Below are 21008 nucleotides of genomic sequence, written 5' to 3'. Positions count from 1 at the left end.
GCACTTCTGTTCCCCACTGCCGGCCAAACAAAAACCACCCCACGGTGCAGTGTCAATAGCAACGGAGCTTTCTTTTAGTTGCGACTGAAAATACTGAAATATGGGTGTCGGAAACTTCATCTGTGACAAAATATTTCTGTTCTGAGACATTTCTTACTCATTTTCATCATGGAACTCAGCCAAAATACGAAACTAGGTAAAAATGTGAAGTAAATAAAAACGAGGTGAAAAAACCCAACGATTTGCTGGGGTTTGGGGTCATTCTATATATGGTAAAATGCACCGTTTTCTTCACTGCTTTCATAGCTGCATTTTCAGCTGTTCCCTTAGCAGAAGAAAGAATATTTCAAATGCCTTTCTAACTATTTTTAACTCTTTTAGGTTACTGTTCCTTCAAGTTTTGGGGTATTTTTGAGCCAGAAAACCTAAGCCAATCTTTCCAAGCCAGAATAGCTTTTCTACTGGCACTTTCCTCTTCATACTTCATTTTGCCACATAGGCAATGCTGAAGGCCCTTAGGAAGATGGCAGTGATAATCAAACAGGTATTGTCTCAAGAAAACAGTCCAGGAAGGTGCTGCCAAGGCCACCACAATATATGTGGTGTGCAGCAGGACTAGATCTCCGCTTGGGATCTTCACCACTGATTGGACACCACCATCTGATGGGATTTAACCACTTTTTATCCTGATTGACTCTTCTCTAGCAGCCCTGATGTGTTGCTTTCGTGCCACATCGTGGTCTCCACCATTTCTCATGTATGTGGGCTGGAAATGCTCTGATCTCTTGATCCCCAATGTTTTTTGGTGGTGGTGGTGGGGGGGTGTTCTGCAATCACGTTTGCAGTCCCAAAGACCTCCAGTTAGGTTGCAATGCACTGCCCTCTAATGCCATTTTGGCGTGTTAGCAACCTTCATCCTCAGCAGAGATCTGTAATACATAGCAGAAATGACCCACATCCAGTGAAACCTGCTATAAATGCTTTGGGGAAATTATAAGAAATGAGGCATTTATAGGCTGCTTTTTCTTCTCCAGCATTGCTTCATTTTACACCTTCAAAGAGAAAAATAAGAACTCCTTATTTACCTTTTCTATACCATTTTGGATGCTTGATGCTTTTGAGGTCCCCTTTTGCTGTCTCTTTTCACTCAACACATCTGATTTCTCTATGTTTTTGTATTACATTGCTGCACCTTGGAGGAGATGAGATGCCCAGGAGTGCAGACAGCCACCAAAAGGTGCATATGAATGTTAGATTCATGAGGAGGTTTTCTCCTTTTCTTTTAAATTTTAATGCTTCCTAGCATTGCTTTCTTGCCTCCTTCAGAGCACTGAGTAGGCATTTCTAGAAAATGATCCACAATGAATGCAGCATCTCCTTCCTTAATGGAAGCAGCTGATTTAGAGCTTGCCGCTGTGTGTGTTTTGTTAGTGCTATTTTCTCTTGCGTGCATTGCTTTGCATTCATTAACACTGGGTCCCATCTGCCATCTCATCGCCCAGCCAGCATTATGCCATCCTTCTGCAACTTTCTGCTTTGAGCTTTTGGCTGATTATTCTGAATAATGTTGGAATCCATAGCAAGTTTCATCACCTTGGCTGTTCACCTTTCCAGGTTGCCTGTTGGGGTCCCAACCAAGGCTTTTCACAGTGTGAGTATCAGGAGTTTATTCACAGCTTCCTTGTTCTGCCCATAACTCCATCTCCATTGGGGCTGTTCAGCCTGGAGAAGAGAAGCTGCGTGGAGACCTCAGAGCAGCCTTCCAGTATCTGAAGGGGGCCTATAGGGGTGCTGGGGAGGGACTCTTCATTAGGGACTGTAGTGACAGGACAAGGGGTAACAGGTTAAAACTTAAACAGGGGAAGTTTAGATTGGATACAAGGAGGAAGTTCTTTCCTGTTAGGATGGTGAGGCACTGGAATGGGTTGCCCAGGGAGATTGTGAATGCTCCATCCCTGGCAGTGTTCAAGACCAGGTTGGACAGAGCCTTGGGTGAGGTGTCCCTGCCCATGGCAGGGGGGTTGGAACTTGATGATCTTAAGGTCCTTTCCAACCCAAACCATTCTATGATTCTATAAATAATCTCCCTCCTCTCCTCTCCAAGGAGTTCAGGAGACCCAGCTGCATCAAACTACTGAGAAAATGGATAAGTTGGGAGAAAGAGCTCCAAGAAAACGTATAGAGCAGAGCCAGGTGGGATAAGAAAGAAGGTACAGAGGTAGGACTGCTGGAGCAGCGATCATTAGTGGGATTCAAGAGGAAAAACACCAACATGGAAAGGTTTAAAATCCTAAAACAAAGCAATAAGGGTAGTTGAAAGATCCAACTTCAGCATCACTGAGGGTCTGCTGCAGGGCACAGAGCTGGCCAATGCTTCCTCACCTTTGCAGATGGTGGAAAAACCTTTGCTGGGAAAAGAGATTTCAGGCAGTTATTACCTTCCTCCAGGATATGTACTGCTGGGGATGAGACCACGAATGTCTCCCTCATTCCCAGTCTGTTCGGAACCTCTACACTTGGCAGCTGGGTGAGGCTTCTCTACCTGCCTGCAGCCTTCCTGAATTGAATGAGATGGATTTTTTGGGGGCTTCATTGCTCCTATATGGGTGTGTACAAGTGTATTGTGGCTATTATTGCTGTGGTGGATAAGTTCTGATCCATGCCTAACGCAGTTTCCAGGCTAAACCAAGAGCTGCTTCTCTACTTGTGAAGTATCTGATTCATTTCTTTGATAGGCAGTTATTTATAGGTCTAACCATTTAGCCTGTGCCTTCCCTGTTGTGACTTGTTCCTAGGAGGAACTGCAATCTCCCATTGTTATGATGTTTTCCACCTTTGCAGACTCTGACCTCTTTTTAGTTTTTCACAATGATTGTCACGCTGTGCTATTGCTCTGTGACATTTCAACCCATGGCGATTCCTCTCAGCACCTTTTGATGCAATTAACTGTTTGATTTCTTCCTTTAACATAGGATACTTGTTTTTTTTCTCAACAGGATTCTGTCACTATAGAATCAGTAGGCAAGTGTCCTGCTGATTTTCTTTCTTCCACAAAGTTACATATATATATATTAATATTATAAATCCTTCCCTTAAAAAAGCAGGCATTGCTATGTCAAGAAAGCCAAGGAAGATACTTGGAAGATCCTCCATAAATAAAGTTAAGACAATTTCTTCCTGTATTTAAGAAGCTTTCACTGTTACTATGATAATACACTCATCTGTAAATGCACCGCCTAGGAAGACTGCCTTAGTAGAAAGCAGCATAACTAGGAAGGGAAGATTCTAGTATAGTCCAGAACTTGAAATGAGATCTTTCTGAAGTAGTAGCTTTACTTACTAGCACCACTTCTCAGCTAACCATGGGGAAACAAACTGCATAGTAGCCCAATGCAAAGCAGTGCTAGAGGTAAGGACTTTCTGATGAATACAGAGGTAGTGCTTGCAGTACTTTGAGGTTGAAGTGACAATGCTATCTGCTTTGGGGTTGGAGGTTGTGCTTTGTTTTGCAGTGTCGCATGTTTATTTCCATCACTTTATCATGTAGTGGAAGTGGCCATAATTCTTAGACATCTCAGCTCACCCAGTCTGACACCGGCGTGAGCTGGAGATAAACGTGCCCATTAAAGCAAAATAGAAAAGCCATTCTTGCCACTGTCAAAGAGAAAACACAGAATAATTAGTGCGAGCCTTTGGGGTGAGCCACCTGAAGAAGATGGGAAACCAGTGTGGTTGGGTAACACCCACGCTCAGTCAGCTACAGAATAGAAGGGATTATTTTGGAAAACAAAACTAATTTCTGCAACAACTCTGATCGGAGAAATCAACCAATCCAGCCCACTTCAGGCCAAAATGAAGGGGATAAATACTTCTAATAGCCAGATACTTTGCAATAAGATGATTACCTGGTGACCTCAGTAATGGCACAGTGCAATGGTAACAAGCATGCCTGCATAATAATAGATGGGGACGTTTGGAATACACTTGATGTCAAATGACTGTAAGTTTTCTTTCTTCCTAACTTTTTCATTATGACTGTGCTGTCATACCCAGTAGAGCTTCATATTATTGTCTCCATTTCCCCCCCCCCCCCCAGAATTAAGGTTTGCTTGGTGAGTAATTGGAAATGCTCAAGGAGACAAGCTGTCAGGTTACGCATTCAATAAGCTGCCACAATTTCTTAATGAGTTAGAAATACAGTATAGAGATTTGTGATATACAGGGACAATACAGTGTTGGGCAGAAATACAGTCCTGCCCTCTGCCGATCGAATTCCTAAATCTGCTTCAAACTCCAGCACAGCTCCAACTAAACAAGGGCAAGTGGCAGCTCATCATATTGCAGGGACATAACTCTGTTTCCCAAACCCCTCACAATTCAGCTATAACGATGATTTCTTCTCTCCTCAGCAGTGACACAGGCTTTTAAACCTGAAAAACCTCTTAATGATCATTCAAATTATGAGTGCAGAACTAACATGAGGGTTTGGTATTGCTGCTGCCACTGGGATTTAAAGCAGCTTTAAGTGAGCTACATGGATTATCCGATAGTATTTGCTGTTTGGTGCCAAAATAAACTTTACTTTGTGTTTGTTGCTGTTTGTCTCTATTCCCATAGTTACACACACCGTATAAAAGGGTTATTGCAGGGGATCATTATAGAGCCAAACATCACATTCGGATCGTGAGATGAGTGATTCACATCATCTCCTCCAGAGCGGGACTGTGATTCCCACCACTGCACAGGACTTAGAACTGGGGGAGACCCCAAACTTACGGGAGACCCCAAACCCCACAGCATCACTGTATTGCTTCATCGCACGACCCTCAAGTCACATCAGGGACTGGATTCCAGGCGTGAGGAAGCAAAGAAATCTCAAGGTGCTGACTACACTCGATGTGCATCGTGAAAACCAAAAGGAATTTGGATTACTTTGGGACTACGGAAGCCAGGAACCCAAACTTCCCACCCGGGGTGAAAAATCGTGCGTGCAATTAGCTGTCATCTTTCTTCCCTTGCCAAATTCATCCCCGTATCCTACTTCGCTGCATTAGGAAGTTGATGTGAATGGCGGCTGCGGAGCAGCAGCCGGGGCTCAGCTGGAGAGAGGGGGCTCAGCTGCGCGTCTGGCACCTTCAGCAGGGCTGCAGGAGGAGGTCAGCGCTCCGAGTGCTTCCTCCGTCCCCTTCTTTTCGGGTTTAGAGCGCTTTTTCCCACCCCACAGCTCCCGGCGAGGGTCCGTCCCCCCCACCCCGTTCCCACCGCCACCGAGCGGAGCGGCTGGGAGGGGAGGGAGCCGGCGCTGCGCCGCCGCCAGGGGGCGGTACAACAGCGGCGCTGCCGCTTGGCGCTCATTGGTGGAGAGAGGGCGTGCGTGCGGCAGTGCGCAGGTGCGGCCCCTTCCCGGCTGCCTCAGCGGCCGGCTAATGGCGGCGGCGGCGGCGCGGTGACGGGTGAGCGGTGGGTGCCGGGCCGCGGCCGGCTGTGCCCGCCCGGGGAGGCGGTACCGGGCTCCGGGAGGGTGTGCGGGCGCAGGGCGGAGCGGGAGGAGGGCGCCAGGCTCCTCTGCAGCGGCCTCGGCAGTGCGGCTGCTCCGCTCGGAGGGGTAGGGGCCTGCGAGGGGTGGCCTGGGCCCCTCGGCGTCCCAGGCCTCGGTCCCCTCCGAGCGCGCTTGACGGGGGGACATGAATGCCCTTCGCTCCGTCGGCGTGGTGACAGCCCCATGGCTGGGCACCGTTGTGTGTTCCCCGCGGTGCACCCCATCCCTGCCAGGCGCTGAGGCACAAAGTCGCTTTCCCGCGGTGGCAGCACCTTCCCTGTATTCCCTGTGTCCGTGCGGGTAGCATCACGTACCCGAAGTGCATCGTACCTCCCATATATACATCGTATCATATGTCTCATATATTCATTGTATTTCGTAAAATAGCACCGTTGCTACTGCGCTAACTTTATTCCCTGTGGTGGGTGGGAATTCATGTTGTTCCCTGTCCTCATCCTGTGCCCATGTATGTTATAAGGTACCTCTGATAATCTCCAGTAAGTGCAGCCCTCCTTTTCTTGCAGTGAACTCTCTTCTGCTGAGCCCTGGTTGTTATATTCCATTGCAGGATTAAATTGTCGGGTTTGTTTTAAATTCAGAGTTACAATATAGTTGCTGTATCCGGGACTTTTCCCACAGGCTTAGGTGAATGTTTTATTTGCAGCAACCATCTTCTCCCATACGTCAGGCAGGTTCCCTCAAACGTAAGTGTCTGTCAGACCTGTGGGATCAAGATCTTGCTGATGAGTCTGTAAGCTTTATCTGCAAGACCACTGACCAATTCTGTTTGATCCTGCAGTAAGTTAAGAGGTTAGTTTTGGGGTGAAGATGCTGTGATCCAGGCCTATCAGAGACTAAATAGTGAGCTTTAAAAAGGGCCTTTAAACCCATTTAGTGAGCTTGTTCCACAAATGATAGACCTCTCATTACAGACATATCTCTTTTTCTGTTCACCTAAGATGCAATATCAAAGTGATGCATTTCATGTCATGTTTTTGATATTGTTACCTAACTAATTTTATATACGTGTGCATATGTATGTGTGTGGTGTGTGTGCACATACAGATGTAAGTTCTATGTATAGGCCTTTAAAAGGGCCTCTGAAATATGTGGAAATAGTGATTTAATAATACTGTGGCAAGTGTATTTAGTATAAGAAAGATCTTCCTTTACAGTGATGCAAAAATTAGTGACATTTAATAAGATGATTTTAATGCTGATATGTTTTTAAGGGCAGCAGAGACAATAATTCCTTTGTGTTTGATTCTGAAGTACTAACGCTTGTGTGATGCACAGAGCGTTGCTATAAAACCTGAAATTACTGGTACTTAATGCTACAAACATAGTTTTAGGAGCTTCCCATCACTTGTTAATGCTTGAACAGTATTCATTACTTTTCAAACAGTTGCTTTTAAACAGCCTTACTGTAGTTATGTGTATTTGCTACTAGCTTAAGTAACATTTGATTACTTCAGATTTTCTCTGGCTCTGAAAACAAGTCATTATCAGAATATGGTGTACTAACAAACTAGTAGCAAGTAAGCCCTGGCATAGGTTTGTTGTGTCATCTGGAATTTGTCTTTTTTGTCTTCTAGTTTTCAATTGAAGGGAAAATGTCACTTTACGATGACTTGGGAGTTGAGACCAGCGATTCTAAAACAGAAGGCTGGTCCAAAAACTTCAAACTACTACAGTCTCAGCTGCAGGTGAAGAAAGCAGCTCTCACACAAGCAAAGGTATAGTTCCTTTGTGGTTTTGCTTTGTTATTAAAGCTTCTGTTTGGAGCACTAAAGAAGGTTTGTGACCTTAGAATACCAGTTTGGGATACTTTTACTGGGATTTGGCTGTGAGCTTGTAGCAAGGAGTGTTACAAAACCGAGGGGAGGAGAGGCAAGGTGCAAGTTTCTTAAAGTCTGTTAGAGGGAAATATCAAAATTAACATTAAAATTGAACCAAGAACTGATGAACATCTTTCAAGTAACAGAGCTAAAAGCTTATCTTCAGATCTAACTTTAAAGATAATGAGATTAAGTTGGGGTTTTATTTAAAGTAAGGGTCATGCTGTGATTGATGGGTTGGCCATACTTTATCATTTTATGCCTTTTATGCTGTTTAAGACCTTTGCTTCTAAAGTGCAAATTGTTTTGCGTTAGAAATGTCTGCAGGAAGCATTTCCAATGTGCCTAAAGGGAGAAAGAGTTCAAGCTAATTCCCTGAGCTGTGACAGAGCCATTTGCTCTTTTTATTGCTATATTTCATCCTCCTCCTTCAAGCAGTGTTGATACGTTGGTTCAGGCAGGACCTGTGTGTGTTCTTTGTGGTGTGTAGCTTCTAGAGTGAGAGTACTTGATTAAAAATAAGTAACAGCTTAGATACTGAACACTTCAGTGGGCACAGCATTTTTTTTCATTGGATTTACTCCTGTTTTATGCCACTGAAATTGAGGGCAGGATTTAGTTGATAACTAGAACAACCTGCATGAATGAAATCTAAATGACTACTCTATTAGATAGATTCTTTGTGTGACTGGTATCAGTATATGCACAGGCTAATAGAAGAGGATTAGAAAACTCAGATTTCAGAATAGATTAATACATTTTATCAGATGATAAAATATGAAGAACAGTAGATTTTTGAAATAAGTCTGAGCCCCTTAAAAAACCCACTTGGTTCAAACTCATCTGGAAAGATTGTCTGAATTTTTAAGGGGTGTCTTTCTGGCCCTAGTCCAAGCCTAGAAGCATTCACCTACTACTGTATGTTCTAGTGCATGCACAAGCCAAGTCTGATCTCAGTTCCTTAAAAAGAGGAAAATATGCACTGGTTTCATGGAAGCATTCTTTGAAATATTCCATCAGATCTGTATTTGTGTAGCAGCTCTTTAAACATAGTTGACAGGCATCTGACTCAGAACTGAGAGCCTTTGCCACCACTAAAACATGACATAAACTTAGTTATCCATGTCAGGGTCCATTACAAATCACAGAATCACAGAATGGTTTGGATTGGAAAGGAACTTAAGATCATGCAGTTGCAGCCCCCTGCCATGGTCACTAGACCATGTTGCCCAAAGCTCTGTCCAGCTTGGGCTTGAACACTGCAGGGATGGGTCAGCTTCTCTTGATGCAACCCGTGCCAGTGCCTCACACCCTCACAGTGAAGAGTTTCTTCCTTATATCCAACATAAATCTCCTCTGTTTAAGTTTGAACCCATCATCCCTTGTCCTATCTCTACAGTCCCTGATGAAGAGCCCTTCTCCAGCATCCCCATAGCCCCCTTCAGACGCTGGAAGCTACTCTGAGGTCTCCACACAGCTTCTCTTCTGAGGCTGAACAGCCCCAGGTGTTCTTAGCCTGTCTTCATACAGGAGGTGCTCCAGCCCCTGATCATCCTTGTGGCCTCCTCTGGACTTGCTCCAACAGCTCCATGTCCTTATGTTGAGGACACCAGAACTGCACACAGAGCTCCAAGTGGGGTCTTATGAGAGCAGAAATTACTGTATTTTGGTAAACTGAAGAGAAATGATTTATTGAGCTTTGCACAGCGAAAAATTTGAGACAGTGGTTTTCATCCTTTTACTACAAAAATTGGAGATACTAGCTACAAATACATAAAACTAGCTGCTGATTTCTGGTTTTTTTAGACATTCTTTGTTTTGGTGATGTTTTTCAGAGTCAAAGAACAAAACAAAGCACAGTCCTTGCTCCAGTGATTGACCTGAAACGAGGAGGCTCTTCTGATGAGAGACAGATTGTGGACACACCACCTCATGTAGCAGCTGGCTTAAAGGTAAGACCAAGGCAGCTAAGAAGTTCATCTGTAAACTAATGGTTTAGAATTTGAGTTACTTGACTGCAGTCTGTATTTTTAGTTTTCCATCATCTTTCCTGGTGGTCAAAAAAATGACCATTTTCTGAAATTGATTTCCTCTGCTCAAAGAGTCTTTAATTGATGAACATTTCAGTTTCATACAGTCTTTCCATGTGATACAGCGTGGGATTCCCAATCTTAATGTGTAGTTAAAATCAGAGTGTTCCTAGTGTATTTCTTCTGATCAGCTTGAAGGTACTTTGCAAGAGAGCAGTTTGGTCAGGTTAATAATGAATGTAATTGTGATTGCACCAATGCTGGAAATGGACCTGGGTATCAATCAACTTTAAAAAAAGCCACCTAACTTCTAAAATGGATTTCTCATGGTAAGGAATCAAAAGAAACTTTCTCCCTGAAACTTTTTCAAAGGTGGTGGTTCTGAAATAGGATCCCCGAATGGTTTGGGTTGGAAAGGACCTTAAGGTCATCCAGTTCCAACCCCTGTCATGGGCAGGGACACCTTCCACTAGAGCAGCTTGCTCCAAGCCCTGTTCAAACTGGCCTTTGATACTGCCAGGGATGGGGCAGCCCCAGCTTCTCCGTGCACCCTGTGCCAGCGCCTCAGCACCCTCACAGTAAAGAACTTCTTCCTTATATCTAACCTAAATCTCCCCTGTTTAATTTTGAGCCCATTACCCCTTGTCCTGTCACTACGGTCCCTGATGAAGAGTCCCTCTCCAGCATCCTTGTAGCCCCCTTCAGACACTGGAAGCTGCTCTGAGTCCTCCATGCAGCTTCTCTTCTCCAGCCCCAATTTTCTCAGCCTTTCTTCATATGGGAGGCGCTCCAGCCCCTGATCATCCTCATGGCTCTAAATAGTTCTTTCAAATGAGGGTAGAACACTGTATGAACCTCTGTGTTATACTAATAGCAGCTGATGAAAAAGACTGGTGAGATTATGTGGGAGGACCCCTTGCAGATGCTTGCAAGAGCAAGGTGCCCTAATACTTCTAATAATGAATTAAGGGGGGGGTTGAAAAAATCTTTTGTCCATGGTGACATGCTGCTCTTTTGTATTTGGTAGGGGGAGTGAGTGCGGGCAATTCATGGAAGAATTTGAGATAGTGAAAGCCTGGATGGGATGTTAGTTTTAAGTGAAGCAAATTATTTCTTCTGGTACCTGCCATTATTGAAGTCAGGAATTGTGGTTTATGGTGTTGAGAGTAAGAAGGAAGTGTTAAATTAGTGGTTTCGAGCTGGAGGTTGCTTTCAGATATCAGCTGACCAAATCGTTTTTCTTTCTTTAAGGATCCTGTACCCAGTGGTTTCTCTGCAGGAGATGTGTTGATTCCTTTGGCAGATGAGTATGATCCCATGTTCCCAAATGACTATGAGAAAGTGGTAAAACGTCAAAGGGAGGAGCGACAGAGGCAGCGTGAGCTGGAGAGGCAAAAGGAGATTGAAGAGAGAGAAAAGTAAGGCTTTTGTTTAAACTTGTGACAGTTATATAAAGAACAAACCTATCAATTTTCCCTCTAAACAGGGAAATTCTTAAAGCTTTTCTGAAGAAAACTGCTTTTAGAAACAAGCACGAGGTTTTAGTATGTTGTATGTTGTAATACTCTTGCTAAATCGACTGATAGTGCAAAAATGACATTTATCATGTTAACAGTCTCTTTAGCTGAAAGGTACGTGTCAGTTTTTATCTACTTTATTTTGATAGTAGCAGCAAGATTTGTGTACTTAATGCATCATTATCAGACTTCGACCTTTAGAGTGTTGTCAGTATAACTTGACTACAGAAATACCTTCCAGCACTCAGTGATAAACCATCATTTCGGGGTTTAAATACTACAAAGTGATGCATAATTTTAAAGATACATAGTTTTAAATATGTAGTTATCACAGTCTATGAGAGGCATAGTTACACTTTATTAACAGTCTGCATTCAGTTCAAGTAAGTTAATTGTGTATTTATTACTTCTTTGTCTCTGTACAAAAGAGAGCACTACTTACTTGTAATTACCTTAATACCATTTCCATGGAGTAAGAAATCTCTCTAATCATATTAAAGAAGTTGAATGCAGATTCGATGTCCTATTGAAACAGATGGTGAAATGCCTGCCAGCCAGGCAGTAAGACTATATTTGCCCATTTTAAGTGAAATTAATAAGCCAGCTTCATCGTGGTATGAATCATCTCAAGTCTATGGAATTACAGGAGGGTTATTCTGTTGCCCTTTTTAGATTGTGGATATTGATATTTTTAGCCATTTGGCCTTCTCTGTTCGCTCTTGGTTCTATCTTCGTTGATCTGGTGGAGGAGGAATGCCTCAGGCTCTCTGTCAAGATGTCAGAAATCCAAGCTGTCATTTCCACAGCTTCAGTGTTGATAGCTGTTCAGTCATGCTTGTGCTTGTTGTATGTGGGCCAAAAGGGTAGTCTTTATATATAACATTAGAGAGAGGAAGTGACAAACACATCATACACTTTGATTTAAAATTGGGGAAACAATCTCAGCCAAGCCTGCATCAGCTGGATGCATTGTAATAACCTGGGTGATAGAACAGGGTGTAGGTTTGGTTTAAATTCAGTGCAGAGATTCAGAACAGCTGAGCTGCTTTTAGCATCCTGTAGCACAGTTTTGATGGCTGTTCTGGCAGTGAGATCTGATTGAAGTTCCACGCTGTGCTCCTCACAGTTTGGGAAAACTACTTTTCCTTTTTCTGAGATATTAAAGTGAGTAATTTCATAATCACAGTAAATAACAGCTGAAGTGCAAACACTTCTTGAAGCATTTCTCACCTAATGTTAAATATGTTTTAATAGACTTGCTGGAATCTTATTTAATCACCAAGCTACTCAATAATCTGATGGTTTTGGGGTTGACTGAGTAAATGATATTACTTTGTATAGCCTGTAGTGGGGAATGTAGAAGGGATCTGTTCAAAGCAGGGTGATTAATTAACGTCTCTGTTATCTTGTGGTCTGTTCCACCCAACACCTTTTCCTTTGTAGTCATTCAGTCACCATAGTCAGTTTGCGCTAGATTTATTCAGGTGCTTCCTCATTTTCATACGTTCTTCTTGGCTGACTTGAAAGTGGAAGATGATCTTGCTTTGGATCTGTCTTAATTATACAAAATATACTCTGTGAGTATAAAAGCAAAGAAACAAAAAGCAAAGGTTTTTACGCATGCCTTCATGGAAGATGTTATAAAATGCCAATTAGAGTGGAGCAGTATAATTCACAGTGCAAAGGTGATATCACAGATTAAAGCAAAGAGTTAACTTTGATGGTTTCTAACTTACTATGTTTCCTAGAAGACGTAAAGACAGACATGAAGCCAGTGGCTTTTCAAGAAGACCAGATCCAGATTCTGATGAAGATGAAGATTACGAAAGGGAGAGACGAAAAAGAAGTAAGGGAACTGTTGGATTTATTTTTTTTATGGGGAAAGAGGTGAAAAATAAATGCAGGGAATTCACAATCCTGTTCCATGGATTGTGTATGTCTCTGTTCTCAGCTGAGGTGTGTACTGCTATTTCTGAGCCTTTAGAATAACCCTAGCATTTTCTTACAACCATAACTGTCATCATGCAGAAAGCTTTCTTTCCATGCAGGCTAAATTGTGGAAAGACCTCTTTTTACTTTAGTTTATAGATAACCTGGTTTAAGTTTCTGCATGGTGTAGGTTCCAGGAAAGGGGTGAAGCACGAGATAAAATCACTGTAAGAGGATCACTGTTGAGTTTTAACTACTAAAGCTGACAATTCCTGCATTTGTTATTTCATGCCCTTAGAACTACTTAGATGGTGTGGATCTGGGTGATGAGATAGTCTTTGCATGTTGGTTCAGCCTTGGGAAGAGAAGCTGTGTGGAGACCTCAGAGCAGCTTCCACTATCTGAAGGGGGCTGGAGAAGGGCTCTTCATCTGGGACTGTAGCGATAGGACAAGGGGTGATGGGTTCAAAGTGAAACAGGGGAAGTTCAGGAAGAAGTTCTTTACTGTGAGCGTGGTGAGGTACTGGCAGAGGTTGCCCAAAGAAATGGTAAATCCTTAGCTGCGTTCAAGATCAGATTGGACAGAGCCTTGGGCGACATGGTCTGGGGTGAGGTGTCTCAGCCTATAGCAGGAGAGTTGGAACTGGATGATCTTAAGCTCTTTTCCAACCCAAACCATTCTATGATGCTATAAAATTAAACTTTCAGCACTAAAGTTACAGTAAATAGTTCAGGGCTGTTGTTACTCTAAAAAAGAAAATTTCTGACAGGGGACATGACATATATTTGCTCTGCCTTGAAAGTTATGAGACTACGTTAGAACATTGTTCATTAAGAGGCTTTGTACTTTACTGGTTTGAAAGTGTAGCTAATTTTGAACAGAGCATCTTTCTCATTTGGTTTGATTGAGCAGTTGTAGAACTAAAGGTTTGTTTCCCTCTAGTCTTTAACTTTGAAATCCTGTGAAATATGTTTATGACAGACACGACATGTAGTAGTACATCACTGCAGTTTGATGTCTCCCTTGATGTGCTTTTCATTCAGTTCTAGTTCACCACTGTTGAAGCTTCTCAGACTGCTCTCTTGCTGCTTTTCTCTTGATAGAGATGTGGGTTAAGAATTGGCTGGTGAGGAGCCAGGAGCTATCTTAAGATTCAGTGAAGCTATTTCGAGCAGCAGAACATAATCATACAAATGTGTTACCTTCCATTTTGCTCATAGGTATGGGAGGAGCTGCCATTGCACCACCCACTTCCCTTGTTGAGAAGGACAAAGAGCGTAAGTACACCAGAATCCTGTTCTCTGAAACTTGGCTGTGTTTATTTCTTGCTCAGCTTTCTGTTGTCCTGATGTTCTTCCCGTACAATTCTTTGGCAGAAGAACTTGTACCGGTTCTTTGTTCATGGGGGAAGCTGTGGGATCCTGCAACACTACTGTGCTTCACATCTCCATTCTAAAGAATTCTTTCTATATTGCTGCGAAGTGGTTTGGCAAGCTGGTCTGTTACAACCATGCTCAGTGGCTCATTTGTGATGTGAAACGTTGCAGACAAGTTCCTCTGGGTAGACTAGAAACCTCCACAGCATGGAGACGGAATTTTTCTATTGCCTTTTGCTTTAGGAGGTACTTTATGAGTATCTTTCTGAAGGGGTTGTGTGCTACAGGCAGCACTTAGTTTTTGAGGGAGGCAGTATTTGCTGAAGAGCTGTGTGTGTGCACCAGCTTTCTCTTAACCACTAGATGGCACAATCTTACTTTAAGAACAAACCCATTCCCTCTTTTTCCATGTCGAATGGTCTTAAATTTGTCAATTAAAATATGGAACAGTGTGTGGTGTATGTTAAGAAGTAATAAGGGAGGAGAATCTTCTGCACACAAACGTTCCTTTGGGAGTCCTGGTTTTATTCATGAGAGCATTCAACTTTACCAAAAGCGAAGCTTGTCAGCGTGAGTGGATGATACAGTAGTGAAAGCATTTGAAGTGTGCAAACATTCAAAACAGAAAGAGGTTGTTTTGAGTAAATAATGAAGAGCAATTGAGCAGTGTCAAGGAAAAGTAAATAGAGGCTGGAAATGGTGGAAATATCCTGAGGGAGAGAGCTTTTTGAAATGGGACATGATCTCACAAGGAATCCTTTGTACAGTTTGTTACTTGATGCTCAAAGCTGGACTGGAAAAACGTTAGAAAACACTGCTGTAGCAGAAGTCCCACAGACCAGTTCATCTGCTGCTTAAACAGGGACTGGGTTTTGCTCATACAACATCCCCAAGCGTTACATCTGATGTTTTATTTGGTAAGGGAGAACTCCTGGTTGAGCAGGAAATAATCTAAGACTATGTCAGTCTGCAAGTCCTTAAGTCCATTGAAAAGTGTGTTCCTTCAGTGCTCCGTAGGCTTTTTTTCTTCACATTTGACTTGTCAGTGGAAGGTAGTCCAATAATCTCATCAGTATGATTGAAATACCTATATATAGATACAGAGATAGATACAGATATATCTCCACACCACAGGAAGAGTTTCAGTGCAGGAATTGTCAGATCTCTTCAGGTTGTATAAACACTTCACTTCGAGCTGCATTCATTCTTCTTCAGACTTCCTCTTTTGTGTACATCTCCAGTGCACTTTTCTTCCCAGTCCCCAGCCCGCAGGCTGTATGCATTGATCTGGTTTTGTTGTAATTCTGTTCTTGATGAACGAGGCTTTCAAGTTTGTTTGCCCTCTGTGTGGATAAGCTCATAGTGCAGGTGGCCTCTTAATGTTTCTTTTTTCCATTTGATAAGTAAGAGGTTAATAAATGCATTACAGACCTGTGGATACAAACTCGCTTTATATCCAATGAGGAGAATCAAGATAACTCTTGTTTCTAAGAGGGAGAGAGGAAGAGGGATGTTAAAGCAGCATGTGCAAAGGAAATCTTGGGATTTGGATTTTATGTGGAAGACTTTTGTTAGTATCAATGCAGAAGAAAGTACAACTTGCAGCTGTGTGTAAATGTGGTAAACTGAAGGCACAGTATTCCAGTGCTCATAACAAGTAGGTTGGATCATGCAAAGTATTTTACTGAAAAACCAAATGTCTCTGTTTTCTTCAGCTGTGGCATCATTTCCATATGAAGAGGAGTCGAGACCTCGGCCACCATCTTCCAAAGCAGCTATTCCTCCTCCAGTATATGATGAGCCAGAAAGACCTCGTTCCCCCACAGGACCTAGCAACTCTTTCCTTGCTAACATGGGGTAAATGATTGACTTATGCTCATTTGGTGGAAAAAAGGTGGTGGAAACCAAAAGTTTAAATAGCTTGTCAATAGAGAAGAACACATCCCACCACATGTCAGAGTGCATATAGTTCTGGCTGGCAGGATACAGGAAAAGCTGTGGATTTACTTGCTGGAGAGAAATGCATTTGAGGTGGTTGCATTCAAGGCTTTGCTTTTAAGCGAGTTCTGAAGCCACACTCTGGTATAAAGTGTTTATGGCTTTTACAAACCAAGCTAATGTAGTAAACAGGAAATCACAGATGGCATGTTAGATCCTCTAGGGTTTTTTTTCCACCTTTGTCTTCAATGTGGTACATACCAGGGGGCAAAGCAGCTCTGCTTTGTTTGTTTCTTCAGAAATTCAAAGCATATTTGCAGGAATGTAGCAGCTGTGGCTGCAGATCTGCCTAGTTACTTTCTGAATTAGCATCGTGTAGTTCTTGTTACTACTGTGGCAACAAGGGGAAGTCGAATTCATAGCTAAAAACATCTTGAGATCTCAGTTGAAAGGTGGAGTAGTTAGATGTGGTACTCTTAGCAGTTGCATTGGGTTTGTGGAAATGCAGCCTCAGTGTAGTCAAACATGATTACACTACATTTCCATTTTGGAAATGATTTTTAATGCATTTTTTAATAGAAACACTTTGTGCAGCAAAAGGATAATCAAACTCAGGGCTGTTGGATCAATTAATGCGTTGTTACCACCTCTAGTTAGCAATACCCCAGGACCTTCAGGCCTTCACTTCATTGAAGGAAGTGCTAAATACAAGATCTAATCTGCTTTATTTTGACCATACAGTTAGCTACTGCTAATTCTGTGACTTAGTGTTTTAACTGTTCACCATGACAGAGCCAGACTTTGTGGCCTTTTGAATATGTCTTTGTATGTTTCATGTAGTATGCTTAGAAAATAGTCAGGTAGTCACCGATTACCCAGGATCATTGTAATCTTATGAGTAATCTTACATGTCTTTTGAGAAAATGGTAGTGACTGAGCATAGAATATTTACTGTGGTTTAAACTAGTGAACCATGGCATGGTTTTTGTGTCTTTAGCTGTGGTCTCCAACGAAATGTCAATATGGTCAGGTATCTTTTGATTATGAGTATTCATTCAGTGGGAATTTCAAAACCTGTCACTGGAGGTGTTTTTTGTAAGGTACTTAAGGCGGAATGGTTTTAAACTGAAACAGGGGAAATTTGAGTTAGATATAAAGAAGTTCTTCCCTGGGAGGGCGGTGAGGCGTTGGCACAGGGTCCCAGAGAAGCTGTGGCTGCCCCATCCCTGGCAGTGTTCAAGGCCAGGTTGGACACAGGGGCTTGGAGCAAGCTGCTCTAGTGGAAGTTGTCCCTGCCTGTGGCAGGGGTTGGAACTTCATGAGCTTTAAGGTCCCTTCCAATCCATTCTATGATTTTATTGCCTGAATATGTTCTTGAAAATTCAGAAAGATGTGTTTAAATTAATGCTGAGGATATTCAGATATGTTAGAGAGTGGGCTGACAAAACTCTGTGCTCTGGAGTTTATGCCAACTTGGAACTAACGGCAGGATCTGATTAATGTGGGAGTTAGGTTGTTCCACATCTGCCTTTTTCTCTCAAGCTTTTGATACCAGCCACTGACAAAGAAAAGAAACCGAACTAAATAGACCTTCATCTGATCTCATTTGTGATCTACTGTCAGCAGCCTGATCTAGAGGAAGGTGTACCTGCCATGGCAGTGGGGTTGGACTAGATGGTCTTTAAATGTCCCTTCTAACCCAAACCATTGTATAGTGTATGATGCTGACTTGCACTGTTAATGGAAGTTGGGTTGTATCCATAAAAGTATGAGCAATTTTATTAAGTCACCTTCTCTGACAACTCTTCCATCTAATTTAGGGGTAACACTTTTCATCTTCACAGGTGCTGTTGTTGCTAGGTTGTTAAGTCTTATAGAACCTATTATGTTTTCAGTCTGTATGTAATGAGATTTTTAGGAGGTAGAATGTTCAAGCACTTAAGAAAAATACAGTGATAATGTTTTGTGGAAGAAACCTGTACTAACTGATGCTTTTTCTCTTTGCAGAGGGACAGTGGCTCATAAAATCATGCAGAAGTATGGTTTCAGAGAGGGCCAGGGGCTGGGAAAGCATGAACAGGGGCTGAGCACAGCACTCTCAGTGGAGAAAACAAGCAAGAGGGGTGGCAAGATCATTGTTGGTGATTCTACAGAGAAAGGTAATTTTGTCCTACACTAATAAGTTTGTGAGAAATGGTCAGGGGCAGAATAATGGTTCAGGGTCAGTGAACACTCCTGGATTTAAGTTTGCCACCTGTCCTTGCAGAAAATGCTGGTTAGAGTTGGAAGAATGGTTCATATTCCTTCTTGTAGGAATTCATCTTTTTTTAAAGTGGTCCTCTTTGCTTTTAGCTCATCCTCCCCTCAGTTGTCCTCCTTCAGTGTTTGGATGTTTAGTGTTCTCTTCAAGAGGTGATCCTGCTCTGTTCATGCTGGCTTTCTCTCCCTATCACATGCTTTACATACTGCTCTAATTCCTCTGGTGGTTGATCTAGAGACAAGACAAGATGTAGCCTTACTAGAACAGCACCTGTGCCTAAGCACAAGTGTTGGAAGTCAGGAGACCTGATTTTTAGTTCTTAGGGAGTCTGATAATATTCTGAACTGATGAATTATTATGAAATAGTACATTGCCAATGTTCAGCTTAGTTCACATTTTGCAGAAGTGATTTTTTTCTCTTACTGTCCTTACAAGTAGAATTCCTATTCTTACAAATTCGGAATGACTGTTCCTCACTAATATGAAACTACATTTTGTGGCTTTTATTCCATTGTTCGGTAACAGATTCTGATAAAATCACCCCTATAAGTTTAAATCACAGAATCAACCACGTTGGAAAAGCCCTTTAAGCCCATCCAGTCCAACTGTTCCCAGCGCTGCCAGGGTCACCACTAACCCATGGCACTGAGGCCTCGTCTCCACGCTGTGTGAACACTTGCAGGGACGGTGACTGCAGCCCTGCCCTGGGCAGCCTGTTCCAATGCCTGAGCACCCTCTGGGGCAGGAATTGTTCCTCAGCTCCATCTAAACCTGCCCTGGTGCAGCTTGAGGCCGATTCCTCAATGTCCCATCCCTTGTTCCTTGGGAGCAGAGCCCAGCCCCTCCTGGCTCCATCCTCCTCTCAGGCAGTTGAGCTTTAATCTTCAGTTATTTCATGATTCACTGTTCTGTCTTCATAGAAACGGGCAAAAAAGCGGATTCGAACCCATTGACTGAGATACTGAAATGCCCAACTAAAGTGGTCTTACTAAGGGTAAGTTGGGAGTAGGAGAACATGTCTTTGTGCTTGCAGCATCTATGGTTGAAATGTGTAAGTCTGTGTTCCTCTTACAATGACTGTACAGTTTGAGTAGTTTTGAGCAGCATCTACATGGTAAAAACATGTCTGAGGTACAAGTTGTGACTGTAAATCAGTAGTGTTTTGGATTATACAGTTACCTTGTCTTATTAGTAGGGAACTCTCTCCTTCTGTGGCTGTTACTGTTGAACAGAAGCTTAAAGTATTTATGGTCACAGTTGAATACATCTGTGGTTTGTCTACATAATGGTCTGTGCATCCCGGTGAGTTGGGTTTGTTCTTTTGACTTTCAGAACATGGTTGGTGCTGGGGAGGTGGATGAAGATCTAGAAGTTGAAACTAAGGAGGAATGCGAGAAGTATGGCAAGGTTGGGAAATGTGTCATCTTTGAGGTAAGAGATAATCTGTTCCTTTTAGGCAGCTCTGAAACCAAACTGAACACTTGTCCCTCACAACTGGCTTGTTACTGCCTAGGAGAAGTGGTGTAGATTAGGAGATGTCACATGTTCCTTTGCTGTGTTGTGAACCTGGATTTTCTATATCTGTAAAACACAAACTTAGTGTCAGAAACTAAGTTACATGACAGCCTTGCTTTTGTAAATCCTCTGCACACCAGAGGGATTTGGGGTCATTGGACAGTTGGCTGCTAGTTTATTCTCACCTGACTCCAGGGCAATGCTTTCTGTGAAGACTAAAGTAACAAGGAATGAGTCTGTCTTCACCAAATCCAAAAATCTCTGGGTATTGTGCTTTTGGAATCTTCTTAGTCTGTTCTCTTCACTACTTCTGTGAAGAACAGCAATTTAAACCAGTATTTTTACTCCTTGTTCTGATTTGGGATATTTTGTTTGTTTTCTGTTTTGTTTCAGATTCCTGGTGCCCCTGATGATGAAGCTGTAAGAATATTCCTAGAGTTTGAACGGGTTGAATCTGCCATCAAAGGTAGGATAGTAAATAGTGTCCTGTGAACCTCAGAGTTAAGTCCTGTAGAGACATTGAATGCTCTCCCTGATTGATTAGTGAACTGAACTGGTGCTTGCTGACCTGTCACTGGTTTCACTTTTAGCTGTTGTGGATCTAAATGGAAGATACTTCGGAGGCAGAGTCGTGAAGGCTTGTTTCTACAACCTGGACAAGTTCCGAGTACTGGATCTGGCTGAGCAAGTTTGATTTTAAAACCCCTGCTCAAGGTGGCACTGTTTTGGCAATCATGTTTTCAGCAGTAGGCTGGGAATAAGGAAGAGCAAAGTAGCTTTCCTAGCAAACTGGAAACAAGCCTCATTGAATGGATTTTTCACATTCGTTGTGACTTACATTTTTCTTTTTGTAATATAAAGCCCTTTGAAAGTCAGATTCACGTCTGTGTGGTTTTGAATTGCACAATTCCGCTTACTGCTCTGGGGATCTGGATTGTTTCGGAGCTTTCAGACGACATGGTTCTCTTGAAAACCCACTGCTGAGGAGATGCTTTGTCTGTATTCCTGCTTTCCTTGTTCTGGTGCTTCATCATGGAGTCCCTGTGCTGCCTCCATAATAAGTGG

At 42.7% G+C, this 21008-nt stretch overlaps 1 protein-coding gene across 4 annotated transcripts; it reads left to right on the top strand.

The window, feature by feature from the left end:
- The first annotated feature begins 5312 nt into the window (after window positions 1–5312).
- RBM17 (RNA binding motif protein 17) lies at window positions 5313–20818 on the top strand. Of its 4 annotated transcripts, none has more exons than XM_062624763.1 (12): window positions 5313–5453; window positions 7135–7275; window positions 9213–9329; window positions 10659–10825; window positions 12676–12770; window positions 14075–14131; window positions 15946–16087; window positions 18176–18327; window positions 19349–19422; window positions 19761–19859; window positions 20337–20409; window positions 20534–20818. In XM_062624763.1, the coding sequence occupies exons 2-12, from the start codon at window positions 7153–7155 to the stop codon at window positions 20635–20637; spliced, it is 1203 nt and encodes a 400-aa protein (XP_062480747.1). In that variant the 5' UTR covers window positions 5313–5453; window positions 7135–7152; the 3' UTR covers window positions 20638–20818. The 4 variants fall into 4 exon arrangements, with proteins under 4 accessions (XP_062480747.1, XP_062480744.1, XP_062480745.1 ...); XM_062624760.1 differs by having other exon boundaries at window positions 12673–12770; XM_062624761.1 differs by having other exon boundaries at window positions 5388–5460; window positions 12673–12770.
- Window positions 20819–21008: the final 190 nt, after the last annotated feature.

Source organism: Pezoporus occidentalis, unplaced genomic scaffold (genome assembly GCF_034315485.1).
Source record: "Pezoporus occidentalis ecotype Australia unplaced genomic scaffold, CSIRO_AGI_Poc_V1 ctg270, whole genome shotgun sequence".
NCBI lineage: Eukaryota > Metazoa > Chordata > Aves > Psittaciformes > Psittacidae > Pezoporus > Pezoporus occidentalis.
Note: the sequence above shows the minus strand (reverse complement) of the source record. Positions and strands in the feature narration are given on the sequence as shown.